General features: G+C 40.5%; 1 protein-coding gene across 2 annotated transcripts in view; it reads left to right on the forward strand.

Moving 5' to 3' along the window:
• The window catches only part of afg1lb (AFG1 like ATPase b), a 133,522-nt gene that overhangs the window by 22,322 nt on the left and 88,074 nt on the right, over positions 1 to 23,126 (forward strand). The window contains exons 3-6 of one of the 2 annotated variants that reach the window (XM_072916265.1): positions 6,454 to 6,495; positions 12,410 to 12,464; positions 17,462 to 17,563; positions 17,777 to 17,904. In XM_072916265.1, coding sequence (XP_072772366.1) covers positions 6,454 to 6,495; positions 12,410 to 12,464; positions 17,462 to 17,563; positions 17,777 to 17,904 — 327 coding nt within the window. The remainder of the gene's footprint in view (positions 1 to 6,453; positions 6,496 to 12,409; positions 12,465 to 17,461; positions 17,564 to 17,776; positions 17,905 to 23,126) is intronic. The other variant, XM_061987263.2, reaches the window with a different exon arrangement.

Raw genomic sequence — 23,126 nt, forward strand, 5'->3', positions numbered from 1 at the left:
AATCTTCCACTCCTTTGTCTCATTTTGTCCACCAAAAGTTTTATGCTGTGCGTGAATGCACAAAGGTGCGCTTTGTTGATGTTATTGACTTGTTGGAGTGCTAATCAGGCATATTTGGTCAGTGCATGACTGCAAGCTAATCAATACTAACATGCTATTTAGGCTAGCTGTATGTACATATTGCATCATTTTAAAAAAATGCCTCATTTGTAGGTATATTTGAGCTCATTTATTATCCTTTACTTTTATCTTCTTTGTACTGTATATGATTTAGTTGTGCATGTCTCATGACATATTATCTCTATGTAATATTGGCTGCATTTCAGATAGTTGTTTGTGTGCCATGTTGTTCCAGACCACAGCAAACATTACCTAGCTTGCCAAAGATTGTAATAAATCCATTAGAAGATGACAGCCTGCTGTTTTCTTTAACTTGGACACACACATCTATACCTTTGGCCATAAAAAGCCAGTATTTCCAGAAGTTATCTCACACTGAGTAGCCTTTGATTTACTAATGGTTTCTAATGTTGTAAAAATGTGCAGAAAAAACATTACATTTCTGTCAACAAAGATTTGCTTCAGCCTGCAACACATAGTTATTTTGATAGTAGGCTATTATAGCTAATATAGACACTTATATCATGTGTTGTTTTCATTATAAGACTTATATACAGCTTTTGATTTTTTGCGGCTACAGACAGATATGGATTTTGTATTTTTGGTTCAATATGGCTCTTTCAACGTTTCTGCTATAACTTGTTTTGAAAAGGTTTTATTTAAAAATTATACCAAATAGTAAATTACGAGAAATGTGTTGAATCGAGAATCGATTCTTAATCGAATCGTCACCCTTAAGAATAGGAATCGAATCGGAAAGTGCTTCAAAGATTGCCATCTCTCACTACTTGTAGCATTCAATCTTACAAAAATATTCTTCTTGAAACAACCAAAAGATCCACGTCCGAAAACCCGCTTCTCTGCCGTCTAAAGTAATCACAGAAAATGTCATTGTTACATTTCCAGTAGTCGGTCAGGAAAATGTAGCCTAAGGATCGTAGAATGGGAATTTACAGTGATCTAGCGAACAATTCGATCCGATTTTTGGGATGACGAGTCGATTCAGAACCGATTCCTAATTTAACACGATTCAAACCAATTGTTGCAATGTATTATTTGGTATATTAATCAAAATGAACTTTTTCAAAACATGTTATAGGTTAGAAAAGCTCCTTCTAGTTGCATGGAGATGGCCTAAAAACGTATTTTTAAACATGGATTCTTATTATAAATAGTATTTAATTTTCTAATTTTTTTTATTAATCAATCCAACAAAATAATACACAATAATACCATAATAATACAGTTCCAATTCCAAAACCAAACAACAGCAACATTCAAAAAAGGCAATCAACAGAGCAATTGAGGACACCCAAACATGACACAAAACAAAAATTAACAATATCAACAACAGTATCAATATTAATAAGAATTCCAACAAAGCAGTGATTAGAAATTCCTCAATGACATTATCATCACAGCCATTTATACAAAATTAAAACATTAAAAAAATTAACAATAGTGTCACAGTGGCTTACACTTGCATCGCATCTCATAAGCTTGACATAACATTGTGTCCAATATTTTCCGCGATAATTTTTTTTAAATTAATCGGTTTACAATCCAGATGAATAAGAATCATGATACGGATGTGAATAGATTTTTTGTGCACCTCTACCAGCTAAAGTCGTTTATATGAAGAGACTCACCTCAGAATGCCACACTGCCATGTTGGGTACTTATTTATTTAATTTTGATTTTATTTAGTTACAACATTGTTCAATAAGTTATAGTTGGACACTGAAACCGATTCCTTTTTTATCCTGAATTGATCTCTATGGGGAATGAATGGAAGCTGATCCTTGTCATGGAAAGGACTGATGATTATGACCTGTATTATTAAGTCCTAATATAATACATGGTCTATGCACAAAGATGAGCCACAGTAGTATTTCTCATCTTTAGATTGATGACACTTGCATTTAAATAGCCCAGGCCTTTTTTCCACATATTTGCCTTTACTCAGTATGCACAGCTTGGTCTCATAGAAGCCTTTTTTTGAAGCAGGGACCTTTTGATGATAGGAGGCAGGCAGCACAATGACTTCCAGCGGCACCTCAATGCAACAGTACCGTATCACAATTAGCAGCGCTAAACAGGCTGCACACAGACAAGTCCAGTCCATCTCGTATGGAGCCTCATTCAGTCCTCTCCGTTTTGTCTGACAAATCCCTCCATTGTTCCTCTGATGATGCTTTTCTTTCGTGGGAACCCTGGCTTGTCTTGTTGATTAGATCCCCTTTGTCTTCCTCCCCTGCAGTGGGCTCGTCTGGAGAATGAGAAAACTCAAACTGTAGTGGTGGCTTAATGCCTCACAATACTTTGTTTATGAATCGGCGGTTCAAACTCGTACGGTGATGGCTGTAGCAAAGTTGAGATGCGGGGTGGGAGCTACATCCCACTTGGGCTTTTATTAATGAGTTTATGCATGCATGGCTCTAGGAAAAAAAATAAAACAAGGGGTGGGGTGGCATTGGATATTCTTCACCTTTTGTTTGTTAAAGTGGAACAAAACTTTTTGAGAATGTTGCCCATCTTTCACAATTGTTATGTAAGACAAGAACACGTTTTTCTCTTTTTTATGCATTCTAACTCAGCATAAGTCAGCTAACAATGGAGCCAATGGTAGTCGCTCTGATCTGCCTATAAAGCGCTCCAAAAAACTTCAATCAACGTTCTGTACACATGCCGTGAGTATACAGTCGTGGTCAAAAGTTTACGTGGCCAAACAGCTCTATTTTTGTTTCATCTCCAGAAGAGCTTATCTTTGTCCATGTGATGTCAGATGAAACAAAGATTGAGCTGTTTGGCCACAATACCCAGCAATATGTTTGGAGAAGAAAAGGTGAGGACTTTTAATCCCAGGAACACCAGGCTTACCGTCAAGCATGGTGGTGGTGGTATTAATGCTCTGGGTCTGTTTTGCTGCCAATGGAACTGGTGCTTTACAGAGAGTAAATTGGACAATGAAAAAGGAGGATTACCTCCAAATTCTTCAGGACAACCTAAAATCATCAGCCCGGAGGTTGGGTCTTGGGCGCAGTTGGTTGGAATGGCTAAATCAGGCTAGAATTAAGGTTTTAGAATGGCAAATGCTGTGGACAATGCTGAAGAAACAAGTCCATGTCAGAAAACCAACACATTTAGCTGAACTGCACCAATTTCGTCAAGAGGAGTAGTCAAAAATTCAACCAGAAGCTTGCCAGAAGCTTGTGGATGGCTACCAAAGGCGCCTTATTGCAGTGAAACTTACCAAGGGATATGTAACCAAATATTAACATTGCTGTATGTATACTTTTGACCCGGCTGATTTGGTCACATTTTCAGTAGATCCATAATAAAGTCATAAAAAAACCAAACTTCATGAATGTTTTTTGTGACCGACAAGTATGTGCTCCAATCACTCTATCACAAAAAAATAAGAGTTGTAGAAATGATTGGAAACTCAAGACAACCATGAAATTATGTTCTTTACAAGTGTATGTAAACTTTTGACCATGACTGTATATGTAATGTAGTAACCGGAACACTCATAATAACATGTATCATTTACGTGTTTTTGTTCAGTTATAACAACAACAAACATACTACTCACTGCAGACTTTGTGAGAGACAATAAAGATTACTTTGGGACAAATGATGATCCAGAACCTTTTTTTTTAAGCCTGAATATACCGAGGATGAGCAACAAGTTTTAGAAGCTGGGTGCTTAACAGTTTCAGCTTTAGTTAAACACTAAGCATCATGTAGCAATATTGCTATATGCTAAACAAGAAATACTAACTACGAACACAATACAACAATCACTTACTGTACAATGTCTGCTCTCTCAGATGCCGATTGATGGGATGTACACATCTTCCCGTTTAAAAGAAGAATTAATCATAATCCTCACAAAGGGTTAAAAAAAAAGTTGCCACAAACGAGCATCTTTTCGTGTCTTTCCCACCATTCCCGGGTCTAAATTGAATGTCAAAGTTGACCAACTTCTTGGTTTATGGCCACAAGCTTCTACTATCCAGGTGAGGAGAATGATTTATAATCTACAATTAAATTTCACCAACTTAGAGGAGATGCTGTAGCAGCAGCAGCTCACCGGTTCAATATGTCAATATAACAGCTGTTAGCTGTCTGTGATCACAGCGCTGCCAAAAATAAATTGTCTCCGTTAGCACTTATAATAACAGTATCGCTAATACATGATTAATATTCAGGTCACAAGATGTAAATGGAGTATTGTTGGCTGTTTTTGAGGATGTTTTTCAGAAGGTCTTTTGGACAGAGTAGTGTACTCCCATTAGCTGCATTGTTAGCCACCATATATTACGATTTAGAATGCATAACAAAAGAAAAACATATGTTCTTGTCTTATGTTGAGATTGTAAATGATAGGAAAAATTCCAAAAAGTGCAGTTCCCCTTTAAACCCATTCCACTGGAGGTGAAATGAACACTATTTAAAGGGGACCTACGATATGTTATTGTCCTCTTTTTTGACTTGTAAATGTTACAATGTTGGAATACTAATATTAAACAATGCCAAAACGTCAAATCATAAGGTTCATGCATTTAGGCATGAGCTTCCAAGCAGTTTTGGATGCCTGGCTGGGCAATATGGCTGAAAACTGTATTTTTTTACATCAATCAATATCCATAATTATGGATATTGACCTATCGTAAATAAGGACCATTTTTCGGACTATAAGTCGCAGGTTTTTTTCATAGTTTGGCTGGGGGTGCGACTTATACTCAGGAGCGATTTATGTGTGAAATTATTAACACATTACCGTACAATATCAAATAATATTATTTAGCTCATTCACGTAAGAGACTAGACGTATAAGATTTCATCGGATTTAACGATTAGGAGTGACAGATTGTTTGGTAAACGTATAGCATGTTCTATATATTATAGTCATTTGAATTACTCTTACCATAATATGTTATGTTAACATACCAGGCACGTTCTCAGTTGGTTATTTATGCGTCATATAACGTACACTTTATCAGCCTGTTGTTCACTATTCTTTATTTATTTTAAATTGCCTTTGAAATGTCTATTCTTGGTGTTGGGTTTTATCAAAAATGCGACTTACAGTGCGACTTATATGTTTTTTCCTTCTTTATTATGCATTTTCGGCCGGTGCGATTTATAGTCCGAAAAATACGGTAAACAAAATTCTAAAATCCCATGTAACACCTAACAATAGCCTTTTAAAGTAAAGGTGCAAAAATAAGTAATATGTATGCTTAATAAAGTGTAACAAAATAGAGTAAATTGTGTGAATGTAAAAATAGAAAACCTGTTATGTGCTATTTTTTTGTACGTTTAGTGCCAGGTAGTTATGATTGTACTCAGGTGAGCCCGGGTTGTCCACATTGGTCTGACTACGCTCCATTTTTAAAAAAATGGTAAGAGTCGTTCAAACAACTATAACATATAGAACATGCTATACGTTTACCAAACAATCTGTCACTCCTAATCGCTAAATCCGATTAAATCTTATACGTCTAGTCTCTTACGTGAATGAGCTAAATAATATTATTTGATATTTTACGGTAATGTGTTAATAATTTCACACATAAGTCGCTCCTGAGTATAAGTCGCACCCCCTGCGATTTATAGTCCAAAAAATACGGTATATAGTTTAAAATTTAAAGTATATATATATATATATCCATCCATCCATCCATTTTCTACCGCTTATTCCCTTTGGGGTCGCGGGGGGCGCTGGAGCCTATCTCAGCTACAATCGGGCGGAAGGCGGGGTACACCCTGGACAAGTCGCCACCTCATCGCAGGGCCAACACAGATAGACATATATATATATATATTTATACTTATTATATATACCGTATTTTTCGGACTATAAGTCGCAGTTTTTTTTCATAGTTTGGCCGGGGGTGCGACTTATACTCAGGAGCGACTTATGTGTGAAGTTATTAACACATTGCCGTAAAATATCAAATAATATTATTTAGCTCATTCACGTAAGAGACTAGACGTATAAGATTTAATCGGATTTAGCGATTAGGAGTGACAGATTGTTTGGTAAACGTATAGCATGTTCTATATGTTATAGTTGTTTGAACGACTCTTACCATAATATGTTACGTTAACATACCAGGCACGTTCTCAGTTGGTTATTTATGCGTCATATAACGTACACTTATTCAGCCTGTTGTTCACTATTCTTTATTTATTTTAAATTGCCTTACAAATGTCTATTTTTGGTGTTGGGTTTTATCAAATACATTTCCCCAAAAAATGCGATTTATACTCCAGTGCGACTTATATATGCTTTTTTCCTTCTTTATTATACCTTTTCGGCAGGTGCGACTTATACTCGGAGCGACTTATACTCCGAAAAATACGGTATGTATATATATATACTTTAAACTTTTTAAAGTCAAGGCAAGTGTTGCCTTAGAGGAGGGCTCATATTTTAGGGCACCAATGCAAGTTGGAAGGGCACCAAGGCAAATATTATTTTCTTTCGAGGCAGAGGCTCCAAAGCATATATATATATATATATATATATATATATATATATATATATATATATGAACTTTTTTTTAATTCATTATTAATATGAACTTGTCAGCTTTTTGTCATTACATAATGCCTTTATCTCTGTTTTTACATTTTGACAGAGGGAGGTATTTTTTTAAATTATTTATGTTTTTAAGTTATGTACATTTATGTACATGTACATGTAGATGCTGTATCAGGACAGATCCATTAAGAGTTTGGGCAGAAATATGTCGTATAGGAATTAACTATACACAATAAAACATTAACAAAAGGATTTGTCGCATGAATGGTATGTTGTTGCCGTCGATGTTGGTCAATTTTGCTCCGGCCCGGCCGCACCAAATGATAATATAAATACATTTATCCATCCATCCATCCATCTTCTTCCGCTTATCCGAGGTCGGGTCGCGGGGGCAGCAGCTTAAGCAGGGAAGCCCAGACTTCCCTCTCCCCACCCACTTCGTCCAGCTCCTCCCGGGGGATCCCGAGGCGTTCCCAGGCCAGCCGGGAGACATAGTCTTCCCAACGTGTCCTGGGTCTTCCTCGTGGCCTCCTACCGGTCGGACGTGCCCTAAACACCTCCCTAGGGAGGCGCTCGGGTGGCATCCTGACCAGATGCCCGAACCACCTCATCTGGCTCCTCTCGATGTGAAGGAGCAGCGGCTTTACTTTGAGCTCCCCCCGGATGACAGAGCTTCTCACCCTATTTCTAAGGGAGAGCCCCGCCACCCGGCGGAGGAAACTCATTTCGGCCGCTTGTACCCGTGATCTTGTCCTTTCGGTCATAACCCAAAGCTCATGACCATAGGTGAGGATGGGAACGTAGATCGACCGGTAAATTGAGAGCTTTGCCTTCCGGCTCAGCTCCTTCTTCACCACAACGGATCGATACAGCGTCCGCATTACTGAAGACGCCGCACCGATCCGCCTGTCGATCTCACGATCCACTCTTCCCTCACTCGTGAACAAGACTCCGAGGTACTTGAACTCCTCCACTTGGGGCAAGATCTCCTCCCCAACCCGGAGATGGCACTCCACCCTTTTCCGGGCGAGAACCATGGACTCGGACTTGGAGGTGCTGATTCTCATCCCAGTCGCTTCACACTCAGCTGCGAACCGATCCAGTGAGAGCTGAAGATCCTGGCCAGATGAAGCCATCAGGACCAAATCATCTGCAAAAAGCAGAGACCTAATCCTGCAGCCACCAAACCGGATCCCCTCAACGCCTTGACTGCGCCTAGAAATTCTGTCCATAAAAGTTATGAACAGAATCGGTGACAAAGGGCAGCCTTGGCGGAGTCCAACCCTCACCGGAAACGTGTCCGACTTACTGCCGGCAATGCGAACCAAGCTCTGACACTGATCATACAGGGAGCGGACCGCCACAATCAGACAGTCCGAAACCCCATACTCTCTGAGCACTCCCCACAGGACTTCCCGAGGGACACGGTCGAATGCCTTCTCCAAGTCCACAAAGCACATGTAGACTGGTTGGGCAAACTCCCATGCACCCTCAAGGACCCTGCCGAGAGTATAGAGCTGGTCCACAGTTCCACGACCAGGACGAAAACCACACTGTTCCTCCCGAATCCGAGGTTCGACTATCCGGCGTAGCCTCCTCTCCAGTACACCTGAATAGACCTTACCGGGAAGGCTGAGGAGTGTGATCCCACGATAGTTAGAACACACCCTCCGGTTCCCCTTTTTAAAGAGAGGAACCACCACCCGGTCTGCCAATCCAGAGGTACTGCCCCCGATGTCCACGCGATGCTGCAGAGTCTTGTCAACCAAGACAGCCCTACAGCATCCAGAGCCTTAAGGAACTCCGGGCGGATCTCATCCACCCCCGGGGCCTTGCCACCGAGGAGCTTTTTAACTACCTCAGCAACCTCAGCCCCAGAAATAGGAGAGCCCACCACAGATTCCTCAGGCACTGCTTCCTCATAGGAAGACGTGTTGGTGGGATTGAGGAGGTCTTCGAAGTATTCCCTCCACCGATCCACAACTTCCACAGTCGAGGTCAGCAGAACACCATCCGCACCATACATGGTGTTGGTAGTGCACTGCTTCCCCTTCCTGAGGCGGTGGATGGTGGTCCAGAATCGCTTCGAAGCCGTCCGGAAGTCGTTTTCCATGGCTTCCCCGAACTCCTCCCATGTCCGAGTTTTTGCCTCCGCGACCGCTGAAGCCGCACACCGCTTGGCCTGTCGGTACCTGTCCGCTGCCTCAGGAGTCCCATGAGCCAAAAGAACCTCGATAGGACTCCTTCTTCAGCTTGACGGCATCCCTCACCGCCGGTGTCCACCAACGGGTTCTAGGATTACCGCCACGACAGGCACCAACTACCTTGCGGCCACAGCTCCAATCAGCCGCCTCGACAATAGAGGTGCGGAACATGGTCCACTCGGACTCAATGTCCAGCACCTCCCTCGTGACATGTTCAAAGTTCTTCCGGAGGTGGGAATTGAAACTCTCTCTGACAGGAGACTCTGCCAGACGTTCCCAGCAAACCCTCACAATGCGTTTGGGCCTGCCAGGTCTGTCCGGCATCCTCCCCCACCATCGCAGCCAACTCACCACCAGGTGGTGATCGGTAGAAAGCTCCGCCCCTCTCTTCACTCGAGTGTCCAAAACATGAGGCCGCAAATCCGATGACACAACTACAAAGTCGATCATAGAACTGCGGCCTAGGGTGTCCTGGTGCCAAGTGCACATATGGACACCCTTATGCTTGAACATGGTGTTCGTTATGGACAATCCGTGACGGGCACAAAAGTCCAATAACAAAACACCACTTGGGTTCAGATCCGGGCGGCCATTCTTCCCAATCACGCCTCTCCAGGTTTCACTGTCGTTGCCAATATGAGCGTTGAAGTCCCCCAGTAGAACGAGGGAATCACCCGGGGGAGCACTCTCAAGTACTCCCTCGAGTGAATCCAAAAAGGGTGGGTACTCTGAGCTGCTGTTTGGCGCGTAAGCGCAAACAACAGTCAGGACCCGTCCCCCCACCCGAAGGCGGAGGGAAGCTACCCTCTCGTCCACCGGGTTGAACTCCAACATGCAGGCTCTGAGCCGGGGGGGCAACAAGAATTGCCACCCCAGCCCGTCGCCTCTCACTGCTGGCAACGCCAGAGTGGAAGAGAGTCCAGCCCCTCTCGAGAGAACTGGTTCCAGAGCCCTTGCTGTGCGTCGAGGTGAGTCCGACTATATCCAACCGGAACTTCTCTACCTCGCGCACTAGCTCAGGCTCCTTCCCCCCCAGCGAGGTGACGTTCCACGTCCCAAGAGCTAGCTTCTGTAGCCGAGGATCGGACCGCCAAGTGCCCTGCCTTCGGCTACCGCCCAACTCACATTGCACCCGACCTCTATGGCCCCTGCTATGGGTGGTGAGCCCATTGGAGGGGGGACCCACGTTGCCTCTTCGGGCTGTGCCCGGCCGGGCCCCATGGGGACAGGCCCGGCCACCAGGCGCTCGCCATCGTGCCCCAACTCCGGGCCTGGCTCCGGAGGGGGGCCCCGGTGACCCGCGTCCGGGCGAGGGAAATCTGAGTCTCGGTTCTTGCATTTCCATAGAAGTCTTCGAGCTGCTCTTTGTCTGATCCCTCACCTAGGACCTGTTTGTCTTGGGAGACCCTACCAGGGGGCATGGAAGCCCCCGGACAACATAGCTCCTAGGATCATTGGGACACGCAAACTCCTCTACCACGTTAAGGTGGCAGCTCAGAGATAATTTTTTAGGGCATTATGGCAAGTTACAAGGGCGGTCGCGGCTTTTGCCGCGGTTGCCGTGGTTAAATTCGAGCCCTGTATACATATACATATACATAATATAACATGTGTACTGTATATAATATGTACACTATATGTATATATATATATATATACATATATACACGTTATCCCCCTCATCTGTGCCTAGACTGTTTGCTGCATGCCCTCGTTCCCGCCTGCGCTGATGTCCGTGAATTGAATACGTCCATGTTTATTTGTTCACATTTTACAGGGGACTGTTTTGCCAACATGGACCAATATGAAATTGGATTCGTTGCTAATCTCAGACGAAACAGACAGCGCTATTATGACATTGCTTCTTGGTTTGAGGGTCCACAAGAGAAAGTATTTTTCCTGTTGTTTGTATTTTTGTATTTTTGAATGATTTATGAGAATAAATCATCGTCTTACCTTCACTTTGCCTCCGGAGTTCCTGCTGCATCTTGGGAGAACGATCCGCGCAGTAAAATGCGACCCAGATGTAACACTATGGGTGTAAAAAAAATCTATTTTCTAAGAATATCAATTCTTATTTGTAACAATTCTTAATCGTTAAAAACAAAAACATTGATTTAAAATTTAAAAAAAATTAAATAATTTAATAAAATCAGCCCTGTTCAGCTACTCAGGCTAATCATACTGTTTTTGTAGATGCCTATATCTGCTGTACTTAATTACTTTAGAAAAGAGAAGAGTGGGATACTTTTCTTGTTGCCTTATTTTTATTTGACTTTATTAAATGTTTGAATAGGATTTTAATAAACAAAACCAGTTTTCTTTTAAGTAATATAGACATTTATCACAGCATGTATCATTTATTTTATGGAGGAATGTAGTTCATCATAGAACTGGCAACCAATGTTATTAAAAATATATTGATTTTGAATCAAGAATCGTTTTGAATCAATAATTGATTCTGAATCTAATCAAATGGAATCGTGTGGTGCCCAAAGAGTCACAGCCCTAATTAATAATTTTTTTACTAAATAAGATAAAAAGTAAAAAAAACATGCGTGGACCTCAACCAGGTAATAGATAATAAAGAAAGAAACAAATGTAAAAAAAAAAAAAAAACTCTGATAAAGTATGATAAATTAAATGTTTTGTTTTTTTATCATATTATCATACTAGTGTTTGATATTTGGTCAAACAACTCTAACGCTAACATGTCCTCACATGTGTTTGAATATACATTCAAGTCAAACATATAAGATGGAGTTAGCTACCAACATAGCCTTTTACCTTGTATCTGTCACGTTCACGTCTTGTTATGTTTCCTTAGTTTGTGTTTATTTCCTGTCAGCGCTCTTATTTTACTTCCACTTCCTGCATGTCTCCCTGAGCACTCGTTTCCCTCACCTGTCCCTGATTGGCAGCTTGGCACACCTGTTTGCAGTTGCCAATCAGGCTGCTATTTATGCCTGCCTCGCCCTCCAGTCAGGGCTCGATGATTGTTTCCTGTTTCGATGTTCACTGCATGTGCACTTACTATTTTCTTTTTGACATTAAAGTCATGCTTACCTGTGCTACGCCTGCCACCTCTGCATCTTGGGCTTCAAGACCAACACAACCTGACAGGATTGTTTCTGGTAATGCTGCATCATTGATGTGGTGTTATTGTGAAATGTCAGCTGCGTTTGACAGTGCCAACATTTAACCACAATGTCTGTCTTTTTTCACTTTTAAATGTTCGCAAAGCTTCTCTTGTCTTCTTTGGGCCTTTTGCTCTCGATCTTCCTTGTCTTTGAGCCATCTCTCCGCCGTTTACCGCACCATGCTCATGCACATGGGCCACATCACCCACAGTGTAAGCTACATAACCATGCAGAAGGTGCACCGTTCTGTTGGTGCAGTCTTGCAGACTTTTTATTAAAGCAACAAAATATAAATCAAAGTTTTTTTCCAAATCAATTAAATCGGTGAATCATTGCAGCCCTACAAACTCTATGCTTTCCTAATTTTGCCTTTCCTCCCCCACATATAGGAAGAAAACACTCCTCCACCCCCGCCAAAAGGCTTCTATATCTATGGAGATGTTGGTAAGATCAAAGTTGCAGTATAATAAATATCTCAACACAATGTATATAAGGGCTTTAATAAAATAATTTACCTACAAAACCCAAAACCAGTGAAGTTGGCACGTTTTGTAAGTCGTAAATAAAAACAGAATTCAATGATTTGCAAATCCTTTTCAACTTATATTCAACTGAATAGACTGCAAAGACAAGATATTTAATGTTCGAACTGAGAAACTTAATTTTTTTTGCAAATAATCATTAACTTAGAATTTAATGGCAGCAACTCGTTGCAAAAAAGTTGGCACAGGGGCATTTTTACCACTGTGTTACATGGCCTTTCCTTTTAGTCATACCAAAGACTATAAAAATGGGACCCATTGCCTCCCTGCTTGGCACTCAGCATCAAGGGTTGGAATTGGGGGTTAAATCACCAAAATGATTCCAGGGCGCGACCACCGCTGCTGCTCACTGCTCTCCTCACCTCCCAGGGGGTGAACAAGGGGATGGGTCAAATGCAGACGACAAATTTCACCACACCTACTGTGTGTGTGACAATCATTGGTACTTTAACTTTAACTTAACTTAACAACACTCAGTAAACCCTTTTCACAACCGTTGACAGACTGACCAACCCCCCAACACAAATACCAGCCGAACTCCATTCCACACAGAAATGCAATGAGTTTGCATTCTTTTATACTGATAAAATTGAAGGCATCAGATGCGCCATCAATATCTCAAGTAAAAAAGTTGGATCACCTCCCCATTTAGGCAAAAGTAACACAGCAATGATGGCAAGCTTTAATGCCATAGACTCTAAAACTCTAGTGGAAACGGTGACAGCTCTAAAGTCATCCACCTGCTGCCTTGATGTTTTACCTACCAACTTCTTTAAGAATGTTTTTGACTGCCTATCAACAGACGTATTGCAAATAGTTAATAATTCTATTCAATCGGGCAATTTCCCAAAGGCTTTCAAAACTGCAGCCATTAAACCTCTTCTAAAAAAGCGGAGCCTAGATGCCTCTGTTATCAACAACTACAGACCAATTTCAAATCTACCATTCATAAGTAAAATAATTGAGAAAGTTGTCCTCCAACAACTAAATGACTTCTTGGCTTCTACTGGCTGCCACAACAACTTCCTGTCAGGATTTCGACCTCTTCATAGCACAGAGTTTAAAGTTTAAAGTTATAAATGACATCCGTCTAAACACAGACTCTGGCAAAACTTCAGTATTAATGCTATTGGACCTCAGTGCTGCATTTGACACTGTCGACCACTCAATACTTTTGGACAGATTGGAAAACTGTGTGGGGATCTCAGGCACAGTTTTAAGCTGGTTCAAGTCATATCTACAAGATAGGAACTATTTTGTTTCCATTGGTGACTTTATATCAGAACCAACCAACGTAACGTGTGGAGACCCCCAAGGTTCAATCTTGGGGCCGACTTTATTTAACATCTATATGCTTCCACTAGGACAAATCATGCAAAATAATAACTTTGACCATCATTGCTATGCCGATTACACCCAAATCTATGTAGCGCTATCACCGAATGACTATCGCCCCATAGATCTTCTGTGCCAGTGCACTGAGCAAGTCAAACACTGGATGTGCCAAAATTTCCTACAACTAAATGAAGATAAAACTGAGATAATTGTTTTTGGTGCTAAAAAAGAAAGGTTTAAAGTCATCCAACACCTTCAATCACTGTCCCTGAAAACCTCAAATAAAGCCAGAAAACTTGGGGTTATTTTAGATTCTGATTTACATTTCGACAGTCACATCAAATCAGTAACAAAATCGGCCGACTATCACCTCAAATATGTAACAAGACTTTGAGGGCTCATGTCAGCTCAAGACTTAGAAAAACTTGTACATGCCTTTATTACCAGTAGGCTAGACTATTGTAATGGTCTCCTTGCAGGTCTTCCCAAATAAACTGTCAGGCAGCTACAGCTTGTTCAGAACGCTGCTACTAGAGTTCTAACAAAGACCAAAAAATGTGAGCACATTACACCAATTCTTAAATCCTTACATTGGCTCCCTGTACATCAGAGAATTGATTTCAAAATCCTCCTGCTCACATATAAATCACTACATGGTCTAGGGCCGAAGTATATCACTGATATGCTCCCACTATATAAGCCCTCTAGATCACTAAGATCTTCTGAGACCAATCTGTTAGCGGTTCCCATAGTAAACTCAAATCAAGGGGGAGCATCATTCAGTCACTATTCAACAAATAGCTGGAATAAACTTCCTGAAGATGTCAGACTTTCCCCAACTCTGACTACTTTTAAAACTAGATTGAAAACTTTTATGTTCACCTTAGCTTTCAGCTAAATCTTTTAATCTTTTAACTTTTAACGTCCGCACTGTTTTTATTTTTATTGTCTGCATTTTAATTTTGCTTTTATTTTCTTTCATTTCACTTTGTTGTCTGTGAAGCACTTTGAGTCTGCCTTGCGTATGAAAAGTGCTATACAAATAAAGTTGCCTTGCCTTGCCTTGCCTAAACGTTTGGGAACTGAGGAGACCAATTTTTTAAGCTTTTCAGGTGGAATTCTTTCCCATTCTTGCTTGATGTACAGCTTAAGATGTTCAGGCTTCCTATTGCGCCACACATTTTCAATGAGAGACAGGTCTGAACTACAGGCAGGCCAGTCTAGGACCTGCACTCTTTTACTACGAAGCCACGCTGTAACACGTGGCTTGGCATTGTCTTGATAAGCAGGGGCGTCCATAATAACGTTGCTTGGATGGCAACATATGTTGCTCCAAAACCTGTATATACCTTTCAGCATTAATGGTGCCTTCACAGATGTGTAAGTTACCCATGCCTTGGGCACTAATACACCCCCATACCATCACAGATGCTGGCTATTGAACTTTGCGCCTATAACAATCCGGATGGTTCTTCTCCTCTTTGGTCACGACGTCCACAGTTTCCTAAAACAATATGAAATGTGGACTCGTCAGACCACAGAACACTTTTCCACTTTGCATCAGTCCATCTAAGATGAGCTCGGGCCCAGCAAAGCCGGCAGTGCTTCTGGGTAGGGCTGGGCAATATATCGATATACTCGATATATTGCGGGTTTGTCTCTGTGCGATATAGAACATGACTGTATCGTGATATTCAAGTATACGTTCTTACGCAGTTGCTTTTAGCTGCGGGGCATTAAACTGCATGCGTTTCTCACTCTTTCCTGTCTCTCCTTCTCACAGAGACTTTAAAACAAGCGCACCTTCTTACATACGTCACATACTGTCACGTGAGCAACGTCACACGCTCCCGCAGAGCGAGAGGTAGCGACATGGTAACGTTAGCTGTGATGCTAACAGCAAACGGTGTGGTTTGAGTAGTAATACGAGAGGAAGAAGGTGCGAATCTGGTAACAAATGGAGGAATAATTCATTCCCAAGAAAAACTGCACGGGGTCCATCATCTGACGGTGGTTTGGCTTCAAGCGGGAATATGTCTTTACATCATGTCAACATCTCCGTTCGGTGCCACACCAACTAAATGCCGAAGCAATTATTTCCACATCAACACCGTAGGACATATACTATTTGATATGCAGCTCATTTTTCTGCGACACTTATTGAAATATCTTGTGTGTCATCATGCACAAAAGTGCACTTATAGCTTGTTTTAAAATGTCTCTGACAATCTTGTACTTTCTGTTTTGGAAATGACATGAATGTTTGTGCCACTGCTTAATAACTGTTTGATAAATACACTTTTGCTAAACTGACTTAGTTGTGATTTCCCTCTCTGCATGAAAGTTTAAAATGAGCATATATTAATGCAGTATGAACAAGAATGTTTTAATGTAGACCCATAGAATCATCATACTGCTGTGATTATATGTATCAAGTGTTAATTCAAAGCTAAGGCAAAATATCGAGATATATGTCGTGTATCGCGATATGGCCTAAAAATATCGAGATATTAAAAAAAGGCCATATCGCCCAGCCCTACTTCTGGGTGTTGTTGATAAATGACTTTGGCTTTGCATAGTATAATTTTAACTTGCACTTACAGATGTAGTGTCCAACTGTAGTTACTGACAGTGGTTTTCTGAAGTGTTCCTGAGCCCATGTGGTGATGTCCTTTACACACGGATGTTGCTTTTTGCTGCAGTACCGCCTGAGGGATCGAAGGTCCATAATATCATCGCTTACGTGCAGTGATTTCTCCAGATTCTCTGAACCTTTTGATGATATTACAGATCGTAGATGGTGAAATCTCTAAATTCTTTGCAATAGCTGGTTGAGAAATGTTGTTTTTAAACTGTTGGACAATTTGCTCATGCATTTGTTCACAAAGTGGTGACCCTCACCCCATCCTTGTTTGTGAATGACTGAGCATTTCATGGAAGCTGCTTTTATACCTAATCATGGCACCCACCTCAGTCTTTTTGCCACATGTACCAGCTTTTTAGAAACATGTTGCAGGCATCAAATTCCAAATGAGCTAATATTTGAAAAAAATAACAGCGTTTTACAGTTCGAACGTTAAGTATCTTGTCTGTGCAGTCTATTAAATTGAATATAAGTTGAAAAGGATTTGCAAATCATTGTATTCTGTTCTTATTTACCATTTACACAATGTGCCAACTTCACTGGTTTTGGGGTTTGTATTATTGGTGATAATATACCTTTTATTTATATAAATGGGAATTATTATGTTTTATAAACACATTATTTGGTTCAATTGTGTATATATATATATATATATATATATATATGTGTGTATATATATATATATATATATATATATATATATATATATATATATATATATATATATATATATATATATGTATATATATATATACATATATATGTATATATATATATGTATATATATATATACATATATATATATATATTTGTGTATATATATGTATATATATATGTGTGTGTATATATATATATATATATATATATGTGTTTATATATATGTAAATGAAAATCTTTCCTGCAATGTGTCTTCCAATCAGGTACAGGGAAGACAATGCTCATGGATATTTTTTTCTCGGGGGTGCCAAGCAGTCGTAAAAAGAGAGTCCACTTCAATGGCTTCATGTTGGACGTCCACAAAAGTTAGTACTCTTCTCCCACAACGCCGCAACAACTTCGTCTTACGACTAAGTTAGCGGAAATGTCCCGACCCCGCCGGCGCTCTACATCCTATACTTATCTCTGCTACTAATTATGCATACTGGTGAAATTACCCCCTTTACGCGGCAGCTTTGTCGGGTTTGGCCGTGCAGGTGCGCTTTAAGATGTGCGTGACATTTGTGTGCTTCTTAAAGGGATCCACCGGCGGAAACAAAGCCTGCCGAAACGAAAGCTGGGCGACATGTTCACCTATGACCCCATATCGCCGGTCGCCATGGAGATCTCCCGTGAAACCTGCCTCTTGTGTTTTGACGAGTTTCAGGTGAGTGACTGTGTTAGGCAAGTTAACAATGCAGCTTTAAAATGGTCTTTTGTCTTTTTTGTTGCCTCCTTCTTTAAGAACCTTTTACTTCAATTGTGTTGTGATAGTTTTCAAAATAGGTTTTAAAAATATTTTAGTGTCAACATCTCTTGCAATTTAAGTCTTTAGAGCAAACACCAGTTCTATTTTAATTCAATGTATTATTCCTCTTTAAATACATTTTATTTTTACCAAGTTTCAATGATTATGGTTGCACAAATCAACATGTTTGAAAAGTAGTCGGAAGAAGCTGAGTTTATTTCATCTCACCCCTTCTCCACGCCTCAGCAATAACTGATAGTTGTTTCACTTCCTGGGTTTACATACTGTAGTTGTGTTAGTATTGTGTTGAAAATAGTACTGTCAAATGATGAATTGTTTAATCAGATTAATCACACTTTTGAATTGAGATTAATCATGATTAATCAGCGGTTATTACTCACTTGCATAATTAAAAAAAAAAACTATATTTGGACTCAAATGCAATTTTATTGTCAAAATGTTGCAGAGGAACATTTTTAAAGTGTTTGACTTGAATGCATTACTTTTATTTGCTCAAAACTTGGTAGCAGTTTTATCAGTCAGAGGGGTTTTTTCAAGTGAAATTTCCAGTCAGTAACTACAGTTGGTCGCTACATCTGTAAATGCAAGTTAAAACTCTACTATGCAAAGCGAAAGCCATTTATCAACAACACCCAGAAACGCTGCCGGCTTTGCGGGGCCCGAGCTCATCTAAGATGGACTGATGCAACGTGGAAAAGTGTTCTGTGGTCTGACAAGTCCACATTTCAATTTGTTTTTGGAAACGGTGGACGTCATGTCCTCTGGACCAAAGAGGAAAAGAACCATCCGCATTGTTATAGGCGCAAAGTTCAAAAGCCAGCCTCTGTGATGGTATGGGGGTGTATTAGTACCCAAGGCATGGGTAACTTATACATCTGTGAAGGCACCATTAATGCTGAAAGGTACATACAGGTTTTGGAGCAACATATGTTGCCATCCAAGCAACGTTATCATGGACGCCCCTGCTTATTTCAGCAAGACAATGCCAAGCCACGTGTTACAACAGCGTGGCTTCATAGTAAAAGAGTGCGGGTACTAGACTGGCCTGCCTGTAGTCTAGACCTGTCTCCCATTGAAAGTGTGTGGCGCAATATGAAGCCTAGAATACCACAACGGAGACCCCGGACTCTTGAACAACTTAAGCTGTACATCAAGCAAGAATGGGAAATAATTCCACCTGAAAAGCTTCAAAAATGTGTCTCCTCAGTTCCGAAACGTTTACTGAGTGTTGTTAAAAGGAAAGGTAATGTAACAGTGGCAAAAATGCCCCTGTGCCAACTTTTTTGCAATGTGTTGCTGCCATTAAAATCTAAGTTAATGATTATTTGCAAAAAAAATTATGTTTCTCAGTTCAAACATTAAATATCTTGTTTTTGCAGTGTATTCAATCGAATATAAGTTGAAAAGGATTTGCAAAACATTGTATTCTATTTTTATTTATGAATTACACAACGTGCCAACTTCACTGGTTTTGTAGTATATAATAGACATACACAGTAATTGTGTATATAATGCTATATACACAGTAACTGTGGTTTTTATTATAGTACACACACAGTAACCGTGGTGTGTATAATAATACATACACAGTAACTGGTTATATTTAGTATGTAATAGTAAATACACAGTAACTGTGGTGTATATAATCGTACATACACAGTAACTGTGGTGTATATAATCGTACATACACCGTAACTGTGGTGTGTATAATAGTACATACATAGTAACTGGTGTATACTTATTATATAATAAATAGTACATACACAGCAACAGTGCTACAGTATATATTAGTATATACACAGTAACTGTTGTGTAATAATAGTATATAATAGTATATACACAGTAACTGTGATGTATGTTTAGTATATAATAGTTCATACAGAGTAAATGTATATATACTAGTCCATGCACAGTAACAGTGGTGTAAACATAGTATATAATAGTATATACACAGTAACTGTGGTTTTGGCATTACTATGTATAGTATAGTACTATACATAGTACTATACTATGTATAGTACTATTATACATAGTTACTATGTATGTACTATGTATAGTAGAACATACATAGTAACTGTGTATAAAATGCTTTATACACAGTAACTGGGGTTTATATAATAGTGCATACGCATTAACTGTGGTGTGTATAATAATACATACACAGTAACTGGTTATATTTAGTATGTAATGGTAAATACACAGTAACTGGTGTATATTTAGTATATTTTTAGTGCATTTGCAGCAATAGTGGTATAGTATATACACAGTAACTGTGGTGTATATTTAGTATATAGTAGTGCATACACAGTAACAGTGCTACAGTATATATTAGTATATACACAGTAGAGATGCGCGGTTTGCGGGCACAACCGCGGAGTCCGCGGATTATCCGCGGATCGGGCGGATGAAATTTAAAAAAATGTGATTTTATCCGCGGGTCGGGTCGGGTCGGGTCGGGCGATTGAAATTAAAAAAATTAGATTTCAAATAGATTCAGGCGGGTGGCAGTTAAACCAATTCGGAAATATATATACATAGTTAAATGTTGTTACCCACATACGAAAAACGAGCAGGCACCTGCAGCATATGCAGGTGCCTGCATATGCTGCAGGCACCTGCAGGCCCTTGCAGGCACCTGCAGGCCCTTCTCGCAGGTGCCTCAGCTACGGCTCCCGGTGGGAGCCGTAGCTGAGGCGATCCGCGAGAAGGGCCCGACGCACGTCCAGGGTCACCACCGCGCCCACCGCACCGACACCCCGCCTCGTCCGCCTTCGCCGCGGCCGGCGTCACGCGCAGCAGGTAATCAGCTTACCTGCCCGCCACCCCCGTGGCCGGGGGCTCGTAACAGGGGTCACTCCGCGCGCTCCGCCCGCGCAGCTTACCTGCCCGCCACCCCTGTTGCCGGGGGCGCGTAACAGGGGTCAGTCCGCGCGCAGTGCGCTCACGAAAGGGGTGGGGCTCACCCTGGTTGATATAGAGAGCATGGAAGTCATGGCCATGGAAGTCGGAACCCGCTAAGGAGTGTGTAACAACCCACCTGCCGAATCAACTAGCCCTGAAAATGGATGGCGCTGGAGCGTCGGGCCCATACCCGGCCGTCGCCGGCAGCGAGACGCGCTTGGAGGTGCGCTCAGCGCGGCTCCCATATGATTGCGCACTGGTGTGCGTCTGGGTCGTGGCAAGCGAATGTCTGTGCTGCATTGGATCAGTCTCCTTTCTTTAACAGGCAAAAGCTTTATAACCTCACCATACCTGCCAACTTTTGAAATCAGAAAAACCTAGTAGCCAGGGTCCAAGGGCCGCAGGCCCCGGTAGGTCCAGGACAAAGTCCTGGTGGAGGGTTCAGGGCTTCGCCCCCCGACGCAAAATGATTATTAGCATTCAGACAGGTTAAAATGTTGTAAAACCATCACTTTTCTATCAGTCACAGTGACTTTTCAAAACAAAAATATTACAGCAAAAATCATATGGGTTCATTGGCATGTTTATTCTGTAAGCTAACTTCAATAGTTTGAAATTATTTTGACAGTTAATGCCAGTTATCCTGTCAACCTTTCACAAGACTTCAATTTGTTAATTGAAAGTATAAACAGTATAAACACTTTTTACAGTAAACAAATGGTAAAACAGTACTAAACAATTCCATTAAAAAAAAATTGGTGTCATTAACTTTCTGTCCAAGCTTGTATAATCTACTGCCTTGTTCAATTGTAAAAAATATTCTGTGCCTAAAATTCACATTTCTATCACAATTATCATACTGTAAACATGGTAAGCTAACTTCATTAAAATTAAGTCCTGTCAATAGCATGGAATTACAATTCAAATGTAGTTTTTTTGTAAGCCTTTCAAAAGAATTCAAAATATGAAAAATTAATGAAAATTAATTTAAGCCATCAGACACTTGAAAAGTGGCACATCACATCTCTAATGTAATCATTTTAACTTTTCAACAGAAATAGCACTGCAAAAATATTAAGGACATACTTCTGTATTTTGGTAGTTATGCTGTCAACATTTAACAAGATTTCTTCAACTTGGACTTGAAAGCATAAATAGTATAAACACTTTTAACAGTATAACAGTACTAAACAATTCCAATAGATAACATTGGTGTCATTACCTTTTTGTGGCTAAAATCCAAATGTATTCTATCAGATTGGTCATACTGCAAAAATGATATGGTAACTTTATTGCGCACCAAACACGAAGCAAGGCCAAAGCGCATGCATGGTGCAGGAGAACAAAGGACTTCTTTCATTTAAGGTTTGTGATAAACCATCAAACTCATTCGTTAAAAGGACTCTATAGTAATATAAAGCGAGTTTTTCTGGACATTATCATGCAAGAAAAGTTTATTTTTGGGACCGCGATCACCGCGTAATGATTTTTAAAGGTTGCATTACAAACATTTAACTGTCCCATGTGATCAGCCAGTGCGTTTGGAAATCCATGCTCAATTATTGCCTCCGTAAATAAAACTTCGGCATTTATCACATCCAAAGAATCTGTTTGGGCGACGAAAAACGTTGAAAGTTTTCCACTTGTATCGCTAGCAACGGCATTAGACTTGTGTTTTTTTGTCCCAACATGGTCTTTTACATCGCTAATTCCTCCGTGTCCGATCGAAAAATCTTGTCTGCACAAGGTGCAATTCGCGTAGTTTTCACCCTTTTTTTTTTTAATTAATGAAAAACCGTATTTTTTATCACTGCAACCGTAACCCGGAATAGGTTGATGAAAACCGTACGAATTACGGGAAAACCGGAGTAGTTGGCAGGTATGCCTCACTAATGCCTTGCATCGTCTATATTAGATATATAACAACGGGCGGATGCGGTTCTGATCAAATGTTACATCCGGGCGGATGGTTGACGACTTTCTGATGCGGTTGCGGATGAAATAATTGCCTATCCGCGCATCTCTAATACACAGTAACTGTTGTGTATATTTAGTATATCGTAGTACATACACAGTACCTGGTAAATATTTAGTATATAGCAATACATCCACAGTAACTGTGGTGTATATAATAGTACATACATATTCCATTCACTCAATATTAAATAAAAAAATATTGATACAATATTAAAATTGATACTATATTAAAAAACCTAGGG

The sequence above is a fragment of the Nerophis lumbriciformis genome, linkage group LG26 (assembly GCF_033978685.3).
Source record: "Nerophis lumbriciformis linkage group LG26, RoL_Nlum_v2.1, whole genome shotgun sequence".
NCBI lineage: Eukaryota > Metazoa > Chordata > Actinopteri > Syngnathiformes > Syngnathidae > Nerophis > Nerophis lumbriciformis.